The 17,181-nt window shown below is 33.6% G+C and overlaps 1 protein-coding gene across 1 annotated transcript; it reads right to left on the reverse strand.

The window, feature by feature from the left end:
* Positions 1-1,475: 1,475 nt before the first annotated feature.
* Positions 1,476-16,625, reverse strand: LOC134542201 (ankyrin repeat and SOCS box protein 3-like). The gene has a single exon (XM_063386266.1). It carries the CDS (start codon positions 16,554-16,556, stop codon positions 14,898-14,900), a length of 1,659 nt encoding a protein of 552 aa, XP_063242336.1. The 5' UTR covers positions 16,557-16,625; the 3' UTR covers positions 1,476-14,897.
* Positions 16,626-17,181: the final 556 nt, after the last annotated feature.

A 17,181-nucleotide genomic window follows, 5' to 3' on the forward strand; every position in this document is an offset into this window, starting at 1 on the left:
CGTGGTGGAATGACTCATTTGTCATAAAATAATTTATTCTTTGTGAAAGGAATGTTGATAATAAATAGCCACCTGAAGCAGTGCTTTTCAGTGTGTTTGCATCAATCGGTATAATAAATTTAACTTACGATGTTAGTAAAAATATGAACCTCCCAACCTATATATATATAATGAAAAACAGCTTTGTTATAATATAAGGCTGCTTGTGGATTTTGTGATGCATTTTATTTACATTAGACATGACAGTAATCTCTTCATATGCAGGTTACAACTAATACAATATGAAGAGTTGTTTCTGCATGCTTTTCTAAGCAGTAGAATCTGTTTGGCAATTGTCAGCAATGTCATTAATTATGTTCAATAATATGGATGCTTGCGATATGTAACTTTACACGTGACACTTAAGAATGAAAAAAAGTTGTGAATATATGTGTTACACAATCATTTTAATTTTGGTGTTGATTTGAATGAAAATGGTACAACAGAGTCTTAATTTAGTCCAACATATATTCATTTTATACATTCTAAGTGTTTTAATATTAATAATTTTGGAAAAAGTCATGTATTTGTGTAGTGTGGTGGTAATGTTAGTGTTTACAAAATTGCCCTTTTTTATACCTCATTTACTTATACTTTTTTTTTTACAATTCATTAATAAAAACGATTTTTGTTTGATCTAAAACAGTTGAAATTCATTTTGGGAAAAGTCAACAGAAATTTGAATGCAGCCATCCATGCAGGTTTATTTGGTGATGTTGGTTAAATTTGTTTCATTAAGCCATCCTGTAATAAATTCAAACATTTCATTCAGTAGTTTTCTGAATTTATTTTTTAAAAATACTGGTGCAGAAATACTACAACTAAATTATTTAAAAATTGTCTTATAAATATTTGAAAAAAATATAATTAATAAATTGTTGTATTAAATATAATAATATTTACCCACTCAGATAAGTTAACAGACATCAGAAAAATAAAATATAAACATCATGTTGCATAATTGTGTAGGCAAGTCTGTGCCTTCGTTAACAATGCTGATGTTTATCTTTAAGCTATAGCTAGGTCTTAGCATGGTTTCCTTTAGACTTGACATCAGAGAAATTTCAATCCTTAAAATTGTATGAAATCTCATTTATTTTCTTTGCTTCTTCATTAAGTACCTGTACCAATAACCTATAGTATTCCCAATAGCGTTAAACAATCGCAACATGAAGAATACAGTGTGTCAACCATACAGCAAATTAAAATAAAAGATGGGATTTAATGTTTCTTCCTTTACATTTGCACCTCTTACATGAAAGCCATCAAAGTTTACAAGTTGATGTTTTTTGTTTGAGAAAAATTTGTTTAATCCTTAATTTAATATTTATTATATTTGGAAAAATGATTCAAAAAATTACACAAACAAATTTAGTAAACAAAACCTCAAAAATATGCTAAATACAATTGTATTACCAATGCAGTAGTTTAATTATTATTCAGAAACATAATTCATGCTCGTTTCAGTAACATTGTATCCGTGTATTTTGTAACGCCAATTTTACAAATGTGTAAAATGTTTTACAAATATTTTATTTGCTTCGCATCAATCATTTCGTGCCTGTCAGGCTTTTATGATTCCAGCATTTTTTTTTTTTTTTTTGTGCTAATGGCCAACAAATAAACTAATTGAGTAGCCATGCACTAAACTCAAAAGTATAATTTAAAATGAGGATACGTCATTTTATAATTTAGAAACAATATAGAATCATAAAGTTGTGTAAATGTGCGAGTGTAATAGATCATGTAGTTGTCCTACGATCTTTTTTGAGTAAATCCACAGTGAACAAAGGAAAATAATTAGTCAGTAAACAACCACAATGAAAAAATTACTGAGCAAATCAATGAACTTGATTAGGTATTTTAATTGCTCCAATAGTGTTGAAGTTAAGTGGTAGGAAGTGCAAAAATAAGTTCTTAGTGTTAGTTGCATTGTTACTTTTTTTGATATAAACAATCACACTGACATACCATTACCCTACACAATTTTTAAGATGTGCCTGCATAGCTACTTAATGAAAGTGTGTATTAATATTAGTTTTATTTGTCAGTATTGATTTTGAAGTGTGTTATTTTGTGTACGATATACTAAAGAACTGGTACCCATCCACCCAAGACTTCTGTTTTTAAGTTTTAGGAAATGTTGATAGATAATGCCAGTTTATCCCATCATACTTAAATGTAGATTTTTTTTATTTATTTTTTTTTAACCTAAAATGTGGTTACATGTTGGGACATAATAAGCAAATGTCACCAGTTATGATTAACTTAGACAGTCTTCTTCTTCTTCTTCTATACAAGTGGGTGCCATTCAGTTATTTTAAAATAAGTATGATAATCAACTCTGGTAAACAGTAAATTTAACTTTTTTCCTTAAAAACTTTTTCTTCTTCTTTTTTCCCTAATATTTAAATTCTGATACCCGTATATTCTCAATTGCACAGTTGAACAATGTATGTTTTATGGTGGATTCATTTCGGTTATATTTTCCTTCACGTCTTACGCCAGACTTATAATGACCAGACAACACTGATTTAACTAGCCATATGTATTCCACTCTTAATTTTAATGCTAGAATAGCTCAAATAATAATATTATTGTATTGTCTGTGAGAAACATGTGTTAAGAATTGTGATTTTCATTATTTGTTTAGTACAGACAATATCTATTATAGATTAAATGTATGAAAATGCAGAAAATTTAAAATTTACTTAAATGGCTGACATGGCAGCTTTGTGGTGATGTTTAGGTTTGATGTTTCGAATTAATATAATACAGTCAAGATTTGTGTTACAAAATAAAATTATTTTCCTGTACCAATTTTTTTTGTACAGTGAAAAACTTGCAATATTGAATATCACCATTTTCATTCTTCAAAATTATTTATGTAATCTTGTTTACATGTCTGGGTGGAATGGGTTCAAGTTGTTTAAATTGTGGTTTGTGTTATATTTTACCTTTTATTTATGATATTTTTGACTTCAGAATAATGTATAGTTAACCCTTTTCTTGGCAAAACTATAAAATGCAATTTAAAATTTTTTTTTTTTCAATTTTTGTTTACAAATGGCCATTAATATGGGATTTTCATTAAAAACACAAATTAATTACACATTTGGTAAGAATTTAATAAGTTGTATCTTTTGAGATACATTGCCACATACCGCACAGTCACCTAAAACACTTCAAATGATAAAACTGTTAGTTATTTTATCAGTTATGTCACCCATGTCTGGTTCAAAAATATGACAATAACATGTAACATTTATAAGAAATAAGTATACAACAAGAAAATTTACATAAGCTGATTTTACCAAGCATAACCTAGTTACATAAAACATTTTTGATACACACAAAAACTAAATACCTAATTTTTTTATATGTAACACCCATACTTGTAAAATCTTACATCCCGTAGTCAAAAGTTACACTGACATGGGAGCACATCATTCTGTATGGTATGACAGAAAACAATTCCTCTTCTCAGTAAAATACAATCTGAGATTACACTTTGTACAGAAAACTGTAGACTGGCCTTTTGTACAGTATCTGCATCTACCCTTCAAATCATGTATAGGAAAGTGACCTACTCCATCATAACGTACTTCATCAATTGGTCTGGGAACTACAGGTCTATGAATCTGCTTGCTAAGTTTTACAAGTTCTTCTGAAGGACGGCCCCGTTTCTTTGTTTTGTGTTGAAGGCCTTGAATTATTGATAACCTAAATTCCTTCAGAGAGAGTGCCTTGGTTTTGTTTCCCCCATCTGTGAGAGCTAATTCCCTTCTGTACAAAAGCCACCCATTATTGACACATATATCTAATAGCTGAGAGAATATAGCCGTGTACCAGCGATGTGTTCTGAACCCTGTTCTATACAGAGCAACCAACATGTCAGAGAGATCAACACCACCCATGTGCATGTTGTAATCTTTTACAATTTTAGGGCAACTTACGTCTATTTTCCGACCCAGTTATTTACTATAACGTTTTACACTTCCCACTGGATGAGCATCAGTGTATGAACTGCCTAATATGACACTCCTATTATCACACCATTTCACAAGAACTAACCGGTGTTCATCATCCACTAGCTGTTGAAAACTCCCTTTACCATCTTTTTTCAAAGCTTTGTCATTCCTCATCACACACCCTCTTAGTCTGTTGGTACGCAGTGTCCCAAGACTAAGAATCCCAAACTCTTCACGAAGATATGTAATCAGTTCAAGGGATGAAAAAAAGTTGTCAAAGTATACAACTATGCATTGGGGATTTGGTATTGACTTGCAGAGTGCAATAACTACCTTGGCTCCAAAACCAAGACACTCTTCAATGTTTGTAAAGGAAATCCCCTGAAATGTGTCAAGACCAGCATAAATACAAAAATCATAAACAATACATGAAACACCAGATCTAACAAACATTTTCAATCCCCACATTTTGGTTTTTGATTTCATGTACTGGCACCTAGACCCTGCCCTAGTTCCCTTATACTGTACCATCATTTCATCAACAGAACATCTACGTTCTTGTTCAACAGATGAACAATTTTTTCTAATATTTTCTAACAGTGGTCTTATTTTGAAATACCTGTCTTCATTCATAGCATCCTTATTCACAAAATGTAGGTACCTTTTGAGAGTTTGATACTGCTTCAATGGCATGACACAAGCTACCTGTTCAATTCTCGTTGACTGTGCCCAGTAATCAGTATATGCAGGCAATTGAATTACACCCATCATCAACTCAATAGAAAGAAAATCACAAATTTCACTACAATTTGTGTTTACACTTTTACCTGACTGTTGCGTTGAATATAAGTTCGTATTCAAAACTATAAGGTCTACTGTTTCGTCATCAAAAAATGTCTTAAAATACTCCAGTGGGGATCGTAATGTTGCCGGATTTGAGAAATGGTCATCTTCCACTTCCACTTTGTATTAAAAAGTTTCATCCTTCCATCTGTAATATAATGGAAAAGTAATGAATGCAAATGAATACCAATACCTGTATAATTATTACTGAACACTCAAAACAAATAGCTCCTAAGCATTCTACAATAACAACTTATATTTGTTATACAACACACTCATTTTGTAGGTAAGAGTAATATCACAGTCTTACTTACGTAAAAGGAAATCTCAGCGTGGCTTGCCGAGTGTGACTGCAGACATTCCTACGTTGGTGTTCTTGACCTGCCAAAGTTATTGCAGAAGTAGTAGCCTGTCGATGTGTTCCACCAGGTGAATGTGGTAAGTTTTCTGTTGTATCATCCGATATAACTTGCACTTCATTTGAAGCAGAAGGAATACTTTGATCAATAAAACCAATATTTTGATCATTATCAGTGGAGCCATGAACAAAAGCTTCTAAAACGTCGACTTGGGGTAAAGTATCATCCATTACAAAATCAAAATTTCGGAGTGGAATTACATCTATATCTGCATGGTATTTACAACACAACCTTCAATGTGAAAAAATGTACTTCACTTTAATTGCTCTCTGGTAATATAAAAATTTCACCCTGCCTTGATGGCTAACATTTGGTAATATGTTCAACCAATAGGCAGCCAAACTATATATAACATCTTAATTCATAAAATATTTTTTTAGATAACAAAGTTTGAAAGAATAATGTTATTATCACTTGTGCAGTTCTCTGCAATGTGTATATTAGTGCACATCTAATTTATGACAAAACCATATTTACTGTTAACTTTTCATGGCAATGTATCTCCAGAGATACATAAAAAAATAAATCAAATAATTATTATAATACTTCAAGAACTGTTACTAACTATGCAGACATCAAGAACTTTTCTTTACAAAACATCCCTGTTAACAAAAACACTTATTATATGATAGGAATATATCCCTACACTGCATGATATTTTTTTTTTTAGTCAAAGTTCTTGTTCTGTGTAGAAAACAGCCTATAAAAACACAGAAAAGTGTTAAAAATATATATATTTGACAAATATTTTTTAAATAAAATTGATAAACACTATTTGTAACCTATATGATACATCATGCATTTACACACAAAGCAAAACATAAACATTGTGACTTTAAATCTACTTCACCACCATCTATATACATGTCCATTTGATTTATTTTCAATCATTATGGAATGAGAAGAAACAAATTTTGTCTATGTTAAAGCATAAGAACACACTACCTTTGGAACACTTCACAAATGTAAGTCCTTTGCATGTAGGGACTCTGCATCGATTCCGTGACTGATCCCATGTTGGCCAGTGACTTGTCTGGTCAGTCCTCACATCTTTGCTGGGAACATGTGTACCTCTATCAACTTTGCTTCTTAAACAGATTTTTTTCAAGATCTGATGGTCGACCTCTTTTTGGGGTTGTCGTTTTGCCCAATTGGCAAAGCGTCCTTGCTACATCTTCTCTAAATGCAGATATAGTGACAGATTTCTTGTCTGGGTTCTTTGCCTGGTTGACTCTGCGATATAATAGCCATGAATTTGTAAGAGCCAGATCTATCAAATGGTAGAACAGTCGAAGATACCATTTTTTGGTTCGCATGGATATTTTGTGTCACACCAGAATACTGTCTAGTAAATCGACACCACCCATGTGGTGGTTGTAATGTTTGATTATGTTTGGGCAGTCAATTTCAATTACCTTCTTATTCTTTTTGTTGAAGCGCTCCAGTTATGAAATTGGCTCTACTCCCACAAAAGTGGAGGCCAAATTCACCACTTTGTTGTCTAACCAAGCTGTTACCACTACATCATCAACAGTGGCTACTCTTCCAATACAATACCCCCTGTGTTTCATTTGTGTGTCCTCTGGGTAAGCTGGTTTGGGGATGCGGTTTTTTCTTACAGTTCCAAGGCTGTGTATTCCCCATTTTTCTAACTGCACAAGCAACAGCAATGTTGTGTAAAAGTTGTCAAAGTACACTTTGTGGTGTACATTGTGTGGCAAAACTCTGCACAGTCTAACTACCACATTTGCACATGCACCAAGATCTTGTTCAGATTGTGGCCGAACTGCTGTATTTTCTTGGCCTGTGTAGATTTCGATGTTGTAGGCAAACCCTGAAACACCAGACAAGACAAACAGTTTGTAGCCCCACTTGTGTGGCTTTATGGGTAAGTACTGTTTCAGGTAATGTCGGGCCTTGGTTGCACATAACTGCTCATCTACTGGCAGCGATTCCTCAGCTGGGATTTTTTGAAAGTTCTGTACAAACCTGTCAAACACAGGGCGAAGTTTGTGGAGTCTGTCATGTCCCAGATCCTCTTTCGGTAGCATTGTATCATTGTTGTTTATGTGCAATAACTGCCTAATTTTTTCAAAATGATTGACAGACATCGTTTCTTGGACCATTTTATTGCCCAGTTCATTGTTCCAATATGTTCTTGCATTTGGCAAATGAACAATGGACATCACTATGCATATCTTACCAATATATTTAATTATCTCATCCTCTATGATATTGAAAGGCTTGTTGGGGTTCACTTGTACACTATATCGGACTGTTTCTTCAACAATTTTGTCAACAATATTGTCTGTGAAGAAATATCAAAAAAACTGGTACGGTGTTTTGAGCTCCATGACATCTTCTGGCAAATGAGTCTGTCCTGTGAACATAATATCGGGTTTTGCAAAAGATTCCTCTTTCCAAGGGGTTGATGGCAAACTAGAACACTTAGATGCCGCAACTGGCTGCTTCTTGTTGCTGGCTTTGCTCTTTTGTTTATCTACCGGTACAGATGTGGAAGATGAAAGCTGTTGTTCTGGTTCACTGATAACATCTACAATTTCAGATGGTTCAGGAGCGTCACAGACATCATCATAAAAAAATTCCATGTGTGTAAAAGTGTCATTATGTTTCTACCATTCAAGAGTTCGTCATCTGAAGTTTCTTCGAGTTCATCCTCACTGCCAAATGGTATTCCAAGTGAAGAAATCACTTCGTTGCTATCCCTAATACTAGATTACATCAACACAAATACTTTAGAAGAAAAAGTAAACAAATCAAAAGGAATATTTTCACAAATGTACAAACATCACTTCACTGCATGGTGTATCATATATGATACAAAGGGAAATAACAAATTATAAAATAAATTGCTTTTACTACACTGATGAGACAGTTATAGGCATAAACTCCAAATTTACATTCAATGCAACAATGTTTTCTAATTACAACAGACCACTGCTGGATGCATAGATAAAAATATCAAATATGTACCAGTTGCCATAGAGATATAGAACCATTTAAATACCGAACAACAACCACCAATTTATAATCTTTTGTGCCATCTACTAATGTTCCAATGAACTGTAACACTTCCATATTGTATCTTATTTGATACACCATGCACATAACCACAACCTGTGACATGGAAAAAAAATTAGAACGGTTTTTACTAATTGTCTCAGATGTGATACAATATGCAGTGTAGGGATACATTAAATTTAAAAACACTAAAAACGCTTGCTCTGTTCATGTGGACAGACATTTTGTCCACTTGACTGTTTTGAAGAAGGTTCACGTAGTTGCAACATGACACTACAGATGGCAGCACCGTGTAGATTCAACTTCTAATGTGTATCCTGACACATACAACGCCAAGAGTTGCGTTACATAGATTATTTATATGAATAATAAAATAATAATACGTATCTTATAGTACATTTTGCCAAGAAAAGGGTTAATTACAATGATTTTATATATTAAATATTTTATTTTAATGGCATTATTTTATGTGTTATATATATATATTTAATTTTAATATAATTTATTTTATTTTTTTATTCTATTTTGAAAAACAAACTATGTTAGATACTTTTAAGGGATAGTCGACAGAATAGCCAACATCATCATTAGATATTTTTGTTTTACACTATGTAGTTTCTATTTGTATTTTATAAAATAAAACCTCTTCACCCTGAACATAAACTTCCAATTAGGTAAGTCACCTTTCTTGTGTTTGTATATGCATTTCAGAGATAATAGGGTGAAAATTCTATGTTGTAACAAAATTGTGAGGGAATATTGCAGAAGTTATATCCATCAAAGTATAAGTATTACAAATATAATTATTATTTTTTTTATTACTAACAAGAGATTCCACAAAACCACTCAGAATGTCTCAAAAGTGTATTGTTGAAATACAGTACAAACTCTCTTGGTAAATCCTACTCAGGGTTGGGGGAAAAAACCAAACAACCTGAGTTTTTTTTTTTTTTAAGCCAGGTTTTTTATTACATTAGTTATTTTGGTTCTCACCATGTTCAAATGAAAGCCATACAACATCCTGCTTTTTGCCACTCATGTTGAACCAGAAAAGTTGTAACATCAAAGAACTGAAGTCCAGCAAATCTGCACATCTGACTGGGACTTAACCACAGAAAGGGTATTTCCTCACAGGAGGATTCTCCATAGAATTTATGTCTCACAGAATGGGTATTTACAGTACATTTGGGGATTTCCCAAATAATAGAAATCAACTGTTTATAATTTTTAATTCTAGAGTAGTATTTAGCTGGGTATGATTTACAGCTTATTTAGATAATTTAAATTATGTCTTGATTAGTATATAATTTTTTGTTCCTGTAAATCACAAGAAATATTAATGAGCAAACTTTTATTAGAGATGAATTAGGCCTTTCATTTAAAAAATTAAGATATTCTATTTAAAAATACATTATTAAAAAAAGTTTGGTTTTTCATAAAAAAAACCACTTGGTTTAAACCAGCCAACTCTGATTTTACTTAAATTTCCTGCATAAGTTTTAAAAAAATTAGCACATGACCTATACATAAATACAATTTCCCTGTTAATAAGTGTTAATTTCCAAGTACCTGGAAAAACATCTTTACAGGGATTTACTTATTATATTATGCACTTAAAATACTGTGAATTGATTCATAATTGTATTGGTTCACAACATTTTTTTTTTTTTTTTTTTTTTTACAATTTTCTGCAGGAAAAAATAAAAATTTGACAAATAAAGTTTATTTCACCTTATTGTTTGATGGTTAAATGGATATATATTACAGCCTGGACCAAGGTAAAAGCCATTGGCTACTTTCGGGTTTACATAGAGTACCTGCTGTTGGCAGTCTCCAATTTGCACCTAATTTGTTATAGCAATCTGCAATATTTTACGTGTGAAGCAATACTTGATATGAAACTGGATGTCTTACATATTAATGCAAAAGAGCAGGTGAGCAGGCCTTAATGCGCATAAATCTGCAAAATAGTAGAATAAATATTAACTAACCAATTTTCAGTGGTGTTTTCAATGTTCAGTTCATTTTCTTTACATCAAACACAAAGGAAGAAACAAATAAGCTCTGTGAAGGCTAGAAAAAAAGCTGCTCTTTAAGTTTTTGAAGTCATACTTCTTTTTGGCATTGAAGCTTAAATTTTAGTAAGTAAAGGAAATGCAATTAAGTGGGAGAAGTCAGGGCAGCAACTAGAGTCTCTGGCACCCGGGGCATGAATGGATTCATGCGCCCCCCCCCCCCCCTCTTTTTTTGCACATACCACACCAATAAAGCGGGGGTCTGGGGGCCCTCCCACGGAAAAATGGTGCTATTTAAGCATTTTTGGTACCTACATGTAACAGTTTCTGTGCTACTGTAACTTCCATGCATGAACCCACTAGTAGGAATTACAATGCAAGCGATTTCGGCGCCCCCACAGCTTTGCGCCCGGGGCTTATGCCCCGCTTGCCCCCCCCCCCCCCCCCTAGTTGCGGCCCTGGGAGAAGTTGTCTAAATAGCTGACCAAGTTTGGCAGCATTAACCTACATATGTTCGCTTAAGTGAACATCGGGGGGGGACACAAAGCATATAGGTGTGAGAAATAAATCTATGTGGTAGCAAAACAATTCTTGAATAAATTTTATAAACTTTAAAAATTAATTACCACATATTTTCCAAACTTTGTTATTCTTTCCCGTTTCAGTGGTTGTGTGTCTTCGGACTCAAAATTTTCGGGATTGAATGCTGTCCGTAGAGAATAATTTTTGGTTTTACTTTTTGACGTGACGTCTAATAAATGGAACGCCGGCTGCACGCACGAAAAAATGTCCCACTACGGATGTCCCACTACGGATGTGCCCTGTTTGCTCATTGTACGCATGCATGGCATCTCTCTTCATGCTCATTGTACGCATGCGCGGCATCTCCCACTTGATTGTAACAACCATCGATTTGACTTTTCAATTATATTTTCGTCATTTGAATTATTAATATTATGTAATTTAACGATCGTCCACCGATTTTCAGCACAATTGGTACGGTTATTTAAAAGTAATGTTGAATATTCAAATACGTTTTGAACCAACAATGGAGTTTTACAGTTACACATAATAATTCAAATTACACCCGGGATCTTTTGCACAATGTTTTAAAAAATATTGTAACACATTATAAATAAGTTTGGTGTATTTGGGATGTGTATTTGTTATCAAATCGTGTTATAAAAACGAAATAATATTATTCCCCTACCATGAAAAAAAGTTTATAAATATATATATCATTTGAAACAATTAGATTTCATGTATAGCCCTGTGGTCTTGCGGTCAGCGTCACAAACTTTCAATCCAAAGGTTGTCGGTTCGGATCCTGGCAGATGTACAATTTTTTTTGTTCTAAAAATAAATAGGGGTGCACGCAACATTTCAATAGTAATAAATATATTCGAATTAATGAATGAATGCAACTAAAAGTAAATTTATTAATTAAATTGTACATTTCATTTCACTCCTTTGTATCCATACAAAATAGTGATAATTCAATAAATATGATTCAAATAAAAAAAAATAATCTTTCTCAAAGAATATAATATTTTTAATGCCTAAATGGTTTGGTTGCAGAAGCCTATTACGGCTCAGTCTCAGGCCGAATATGATATTTCCTTTTCTTCTGAATCAATCATTTCATCAATGGTTGGTTATGACGTCACGTTAAACTATCGTCCGTAAACCGACTTTACAGACAACCAATTTTTCTTATATAACGTATTTCATTTTAACACTATAGTTAAAGAAATTATATTATTACTTAATTGTTAAACTAATTGTGATAGTAACTTTAAATACATACCTCAGTTCATTGGTTTTGGTTATTTTACACCAGGTAGTAATACATCATTAATTTTTTTACTTATAATAAAAATAAATCATACTAACACCGTCAAAGTGATAGATTATGGATATTCGTGAATATATGTACATATATCCATACTCACAAAGAATAACTTGTTTGATTTTTTTTTTATACAATTCTAAAGTTTTATTTCAAACTTGGCACAATTGACATTAAAAATGAGAAGAATATTACAGGTTCCTGCTTTAGAAAAAAGAGGAAGATGATTATGAACATATTTTGCAAAAGCCACCCCATCCCTTTTTTTCGCCCCATACAGAACATTGGTACTTCTGGATAGAATTTTACCCAACTGAAAGATAAATTAAAATGAAAATTACTGTATACAGCTGTTTCGGAAAAAAAAGTAAGATCATTGTTCGCATAAGATTACTGAAAACCACCCCATCTACCTTTCCCACACCTTATAGCTGAAATTTGGTACTTGAAATTTTCTATGATTGACATTCAAAATAAGCGGTTAATTCTAATTGTTGTCTACATCTGATTTTGAAGGAAAAAAAGTACTACTCCCTCCATCTAACAGTAGTTTCAATTTTTGAAATAAAACATTACATTTTAAATTCAGATTACTTCCTTAAAAAAAAAAAATCTACTTAACATAAAGCCTAAGCAATACTGGATACTTCAACCCAAAGGTGTAGATATACATACCAGCTGAAGTACCCAGCATTGCCCGGGCTAAACACATAGTATAAGGAACATCACTACTGAGTCTGTCTGGAGGGTATACAGTTGATAAACAGGAAATATTGATTTTAAAGTTTGACCAATTGCATCAAGGAATGCCAATCTTTAGCTTCATTCTGAGGGAAGGCAGGTGACCCCTAGGCAAGATGTGACAGACACTGATGGACATGGACATGTGATCACTGATGATGGAAACAGAGCACCCTGTACATAACTTAAGGCCAGGTGGTGCAGATTAGTGTTTGGATTTCATCCTTTAAATTATGCATCACAAGAAACATTGTAAGTTGGAGTAGCCACATTCTCATTTGAAGCAAGGTCATCGCAAACATTTTTATTCTCAAATCATTTTCATTTGGGTTGTGGATGTTAAAGCTGTTATACTTTCCAAACAGATTTGAATTACTCAATATGTAAAAATTGTTGGAAAAACATAATAGGGCCTAGGACAATTTAAAGTATATATATAATTTTTTTTATTTAAACAATCACTAACTTATAAAAAAAAAGGGAGGATACTATAGGTCTAAATATTATTTAAACTGAATGACTCAGATTAAATTTATTAATTTATTTGTTTTAAAGTTTGTCCTCAAGAAGTGAAGGAAAAAAAAATTTAACATTAATGATCTTCAAATTCTTGAGAGTGAAATGCAACATGTGTAACCACCTAATTACATCCAGCACTCGAGATACATATGCGCTAGAAGACTGTCGAGTACCTGGCTATGGGGCAACATGCAGTAAAGGAAATAAAGATTGAGAAAAATGTATTATTTCCCACCTACATCTGTAAATGTGACATATTCCATTAACTTCAAAAATAATCTGAACTTACATGGTGAGTTCAACCAGAGGTGTTAAATTAGCAAGTAAAAAAATTAATGTTTGAGTGAGAGCACAGCATGATAATAAATAAGGACATCTCAAAAGCTGGCTCATTGCCTGACCTAAGGATGTAAGAGACTGTAAGCACTAGTACGGCATAGTTGTACCTTGCATTGTGCAAATGCCAGTTTGTGAATTTTGGCTCTTTAAATTAATTAAGAATCTGACTCTCACAGTTCTATGACTATTGTAAAGTCAGTGTCACATTACAATGTCACTTAAGAAACAACTGAAAATTAGTCTTTAGCTTTTCTGTTGAAACGTCACCATTTATTGTCTTTTCAGTTTTCACTACGTGAATTCCTCGAAAATCCAACAATGTGCTGCTATGGTCAGTTTTCTAACATTGGCTATCATTCAGTTCTAGCATTACACACAATGTTATTAGGTACACTCTCCTGAAAAATTTGCTTTTGGTCACATGGGGGAAGTTGTTTCTTAAGCAACGACAAGATCTTTTAGTTGTCTGGTTTCGAGAGTTTGTGGAGTTCTCACATTTCCTTTGTGATAAAAATCTTCCCATTACTCATTCTCCCTTAATATTGTCAGCTGATTCCAATTAATGTTTCCCTCACGTCTGCTTCAACATACTGTCGGGTAATTTATATAAAAATTGTCGGGAGACACAGTTCTGTTTGGTTAGCAAGCAGCTCTCCTACCAAGGTGATGCAGAAGATTCTTCTAGTAGCCAAATTTCACAAGTGAACTTTTTTAGGGTTTTATAGTTTCCCCCATTACCTGTTGTTGATAAACTCAAAGCATAATATGCTGCAAGTAGACAGGTTCCCACTAAAGGGGAGAAAATATTTAAAAAAAAAAAAAAAAAATCCTCTTGGAAACCCTTTAATTTTTTTTAAAGACCTAATGACCCACTGATTTAATTGAACTAGTAAAATTCTTGATTTTTTTTTAAATTCAGATGAATGTTTTGTTTCATGTTTTCACTCAAATTGCTGGTTAACTATAAAATAATAATTTGTATTACGACTGTATTATGTACTTCTGTTTTGTTGCTAGGTAGTCACTAAAAATTTTGCCTCTAAATATTTTACTTAGCACTGTACAAAAAATCCTAAGTATCCATTATCAACTTACAAATTAAAACATAAGAAACATCATATTACAACTTGGGGAATTCACAGTTCTCATATTTCAAATAAGAAACCAACAGTTTTGGAATGCGAAGCCTCTGGCAGATGTCTGTGATGTTACAGTTTCTGTATTTTCGGAAGAAGTACTTCCTGAGAGCCGTCCTGCACAAAGTCTGCAAGGAGCAGACCCTGGGCGTGAACAGCTGAAGGGCGTTACACGCCGGAGAGTCCACTGCTGAAACAGGCTCAAACACAGAAGGTGAGGCTCCTCCCAGGACCTCAACCAGTGGAATCACTTTATTAGCTCGGCAAGAGCCTCTTATAGCTAAACTAACAATATCGTCCAGTGTCGCGAAGCTGGACAGTTTAAGAATGTGCAAAATAACTTCAGCGTCGCTATGCTTAAGGGCACTTATAAGTATATCAGGACACGCACTGTCACTGGAGCAATAATCAACATTGACACCATGCCTAGCAAGAGTGCTAATGCAATACAAAGCTACTTCGCTACTTGGTAAGTGAACTGCCGCAAGTATAGGTGGGTAACACTTTTTATCCTCCACAGCTACGGGGCAACCACATTTGAGTATGTATTCCAACATTTCGCTAAAGGAATCTGATGTGTAAAATCTGCATACAAAATAGGCTAGAAAACTCACTGTGGTAAACTTTGCATTCATCACTACCTCACAGCACTCGAAATTGAACAATCCATCATCGTGAACACGAAGGTAGTCGGATATCCAAATTGGCTGAAATGTTACCTCTGGTTGTTGTTTACTGCCTAATAAAATGTTTAGGTACGACACTGTACTATTTTCAAGAGCAAGAAACTCGAGGGAATAGCCAGGAATTTTCTTGATGTTTGCAGAGATAGCATTTTTGTCAGTGACTTCAAGCAAACGTTTGACAGCAGGTTCATGGTCACTTACACCGAGAGCCAAGTGTATAGCCATCAGATTATCATTTGCTTCTATATTTGGGTCAGCCCCATATTCCAGTAATAAATCCAAGTGTTCCAGGATACCTCTCTGAGCAGCCATCATAAAAGGCGTAACTCCATCATACGCTGGTTTGTTAACATCAACGCCTGCCATCAGTAATGATTTAATGACAGTCACATCTGCATACTGAACAGCTAAAAATATAGGTGTTCTACCAAAAATGTCTTGCAGCGACGGATCTGCACCATGGGTAATCAAACAAGTCACGAAGTCAAAGTTGTTTTCCACAGCTGTATGAAGAGGTGTAAATTCATTCATATCTTTAGCATTAACATCTGCGTCTAATTCCACCAAGGCTTGTGCAACCGCCACGCGTGCCAGTCCGCAGGCAATATGCAGGGGTGTCACTCCCTCGTTATTTCCAATATCTACATTAGCTCCAGCCGTTACTAAGGCTCGTACCAAAGAAACACTGTTATGAAACTTACACGCTAGAAAGAGTGGTGTCTCGCCTTCGTAACTTCGACAATTCACGCTGCCTTTATTACCAAATTTCAAAAGTGTATTTACGAAATCCTCTCTGCCATATTCTGCAGCTTCGTGCAAAGGAATTCTTCCGCGATTATCCTTAACTTTTAGTCCCTTCCGTAATTTTACTAACCTATTAAATACATTTGCATCACCAGTAGCTATTGCTATGCTTAAACGTGGATACTCTTTTTTATATATTTCATTAAATTCCATTGTTTATTGCTATCAAAAAAACATTCAAAGAAAGTAGTTTTAAAATCCGAGGACCAAAAACCAAATATTGTATTAGAACCATGGATTTAATAAGTTAGAGAGTGGTTGTTCAATGAGTACAAGAATAAAGGAAAGTCGTCAAAAAAAAGGACACACATTATGCAGCGCAACCTATCAGCAGGGCCTGATTATACTCCATCAAGAAAAATGTGATACGGGTATTTTGGCCATTTAAAATATACGTTTTTTCCACGTTTTCTCCGATTGTGGTTATTTATTATGGCTGTAAAAGTTCCTGAAAATTTTGGTTGCAACAATTACAATGTTTTTAAATGGTCGAAGTCGTTTTTTAAGTTAAAATTACTTATGAGAGTTGGTGCCGAAGTAGTCTGTGTATTGTAGGATTAGCCTACATATAATCCTTTAAATGAACACCGGGGAACGTATTAAGCATATCGGTGTGAAAGCAAAAAGGTTCTGGAATAAATTTTATAAACTTTTAAGTCTCACACAAATAAATAGTCCCAACTTTAAAAATACAGTTTTAACATTAGCACTACATATTAGTTACACAAAATTTCTCCAAATTTCTGATTAGATGTATTTAGCGAAATATAATTATACG

This window comes from Bacillus rossius (genome assembly GCF_032445375.1).
Source record: "Bacillus rossius redtenbacheri isolate Brsri chromosome 4 unlocalized genomic scaffold, Brsri_v3 Brsri_v3_scf4_2, whole genome shotgun sequence".
NCBI classification, from domain to species: domain Eukaryota; kingdom Metazoa; phylum Arthropoda; class Insecta; order Phasmatodea; family Bacillidae; genus Bacillus; species Bacillus rossius.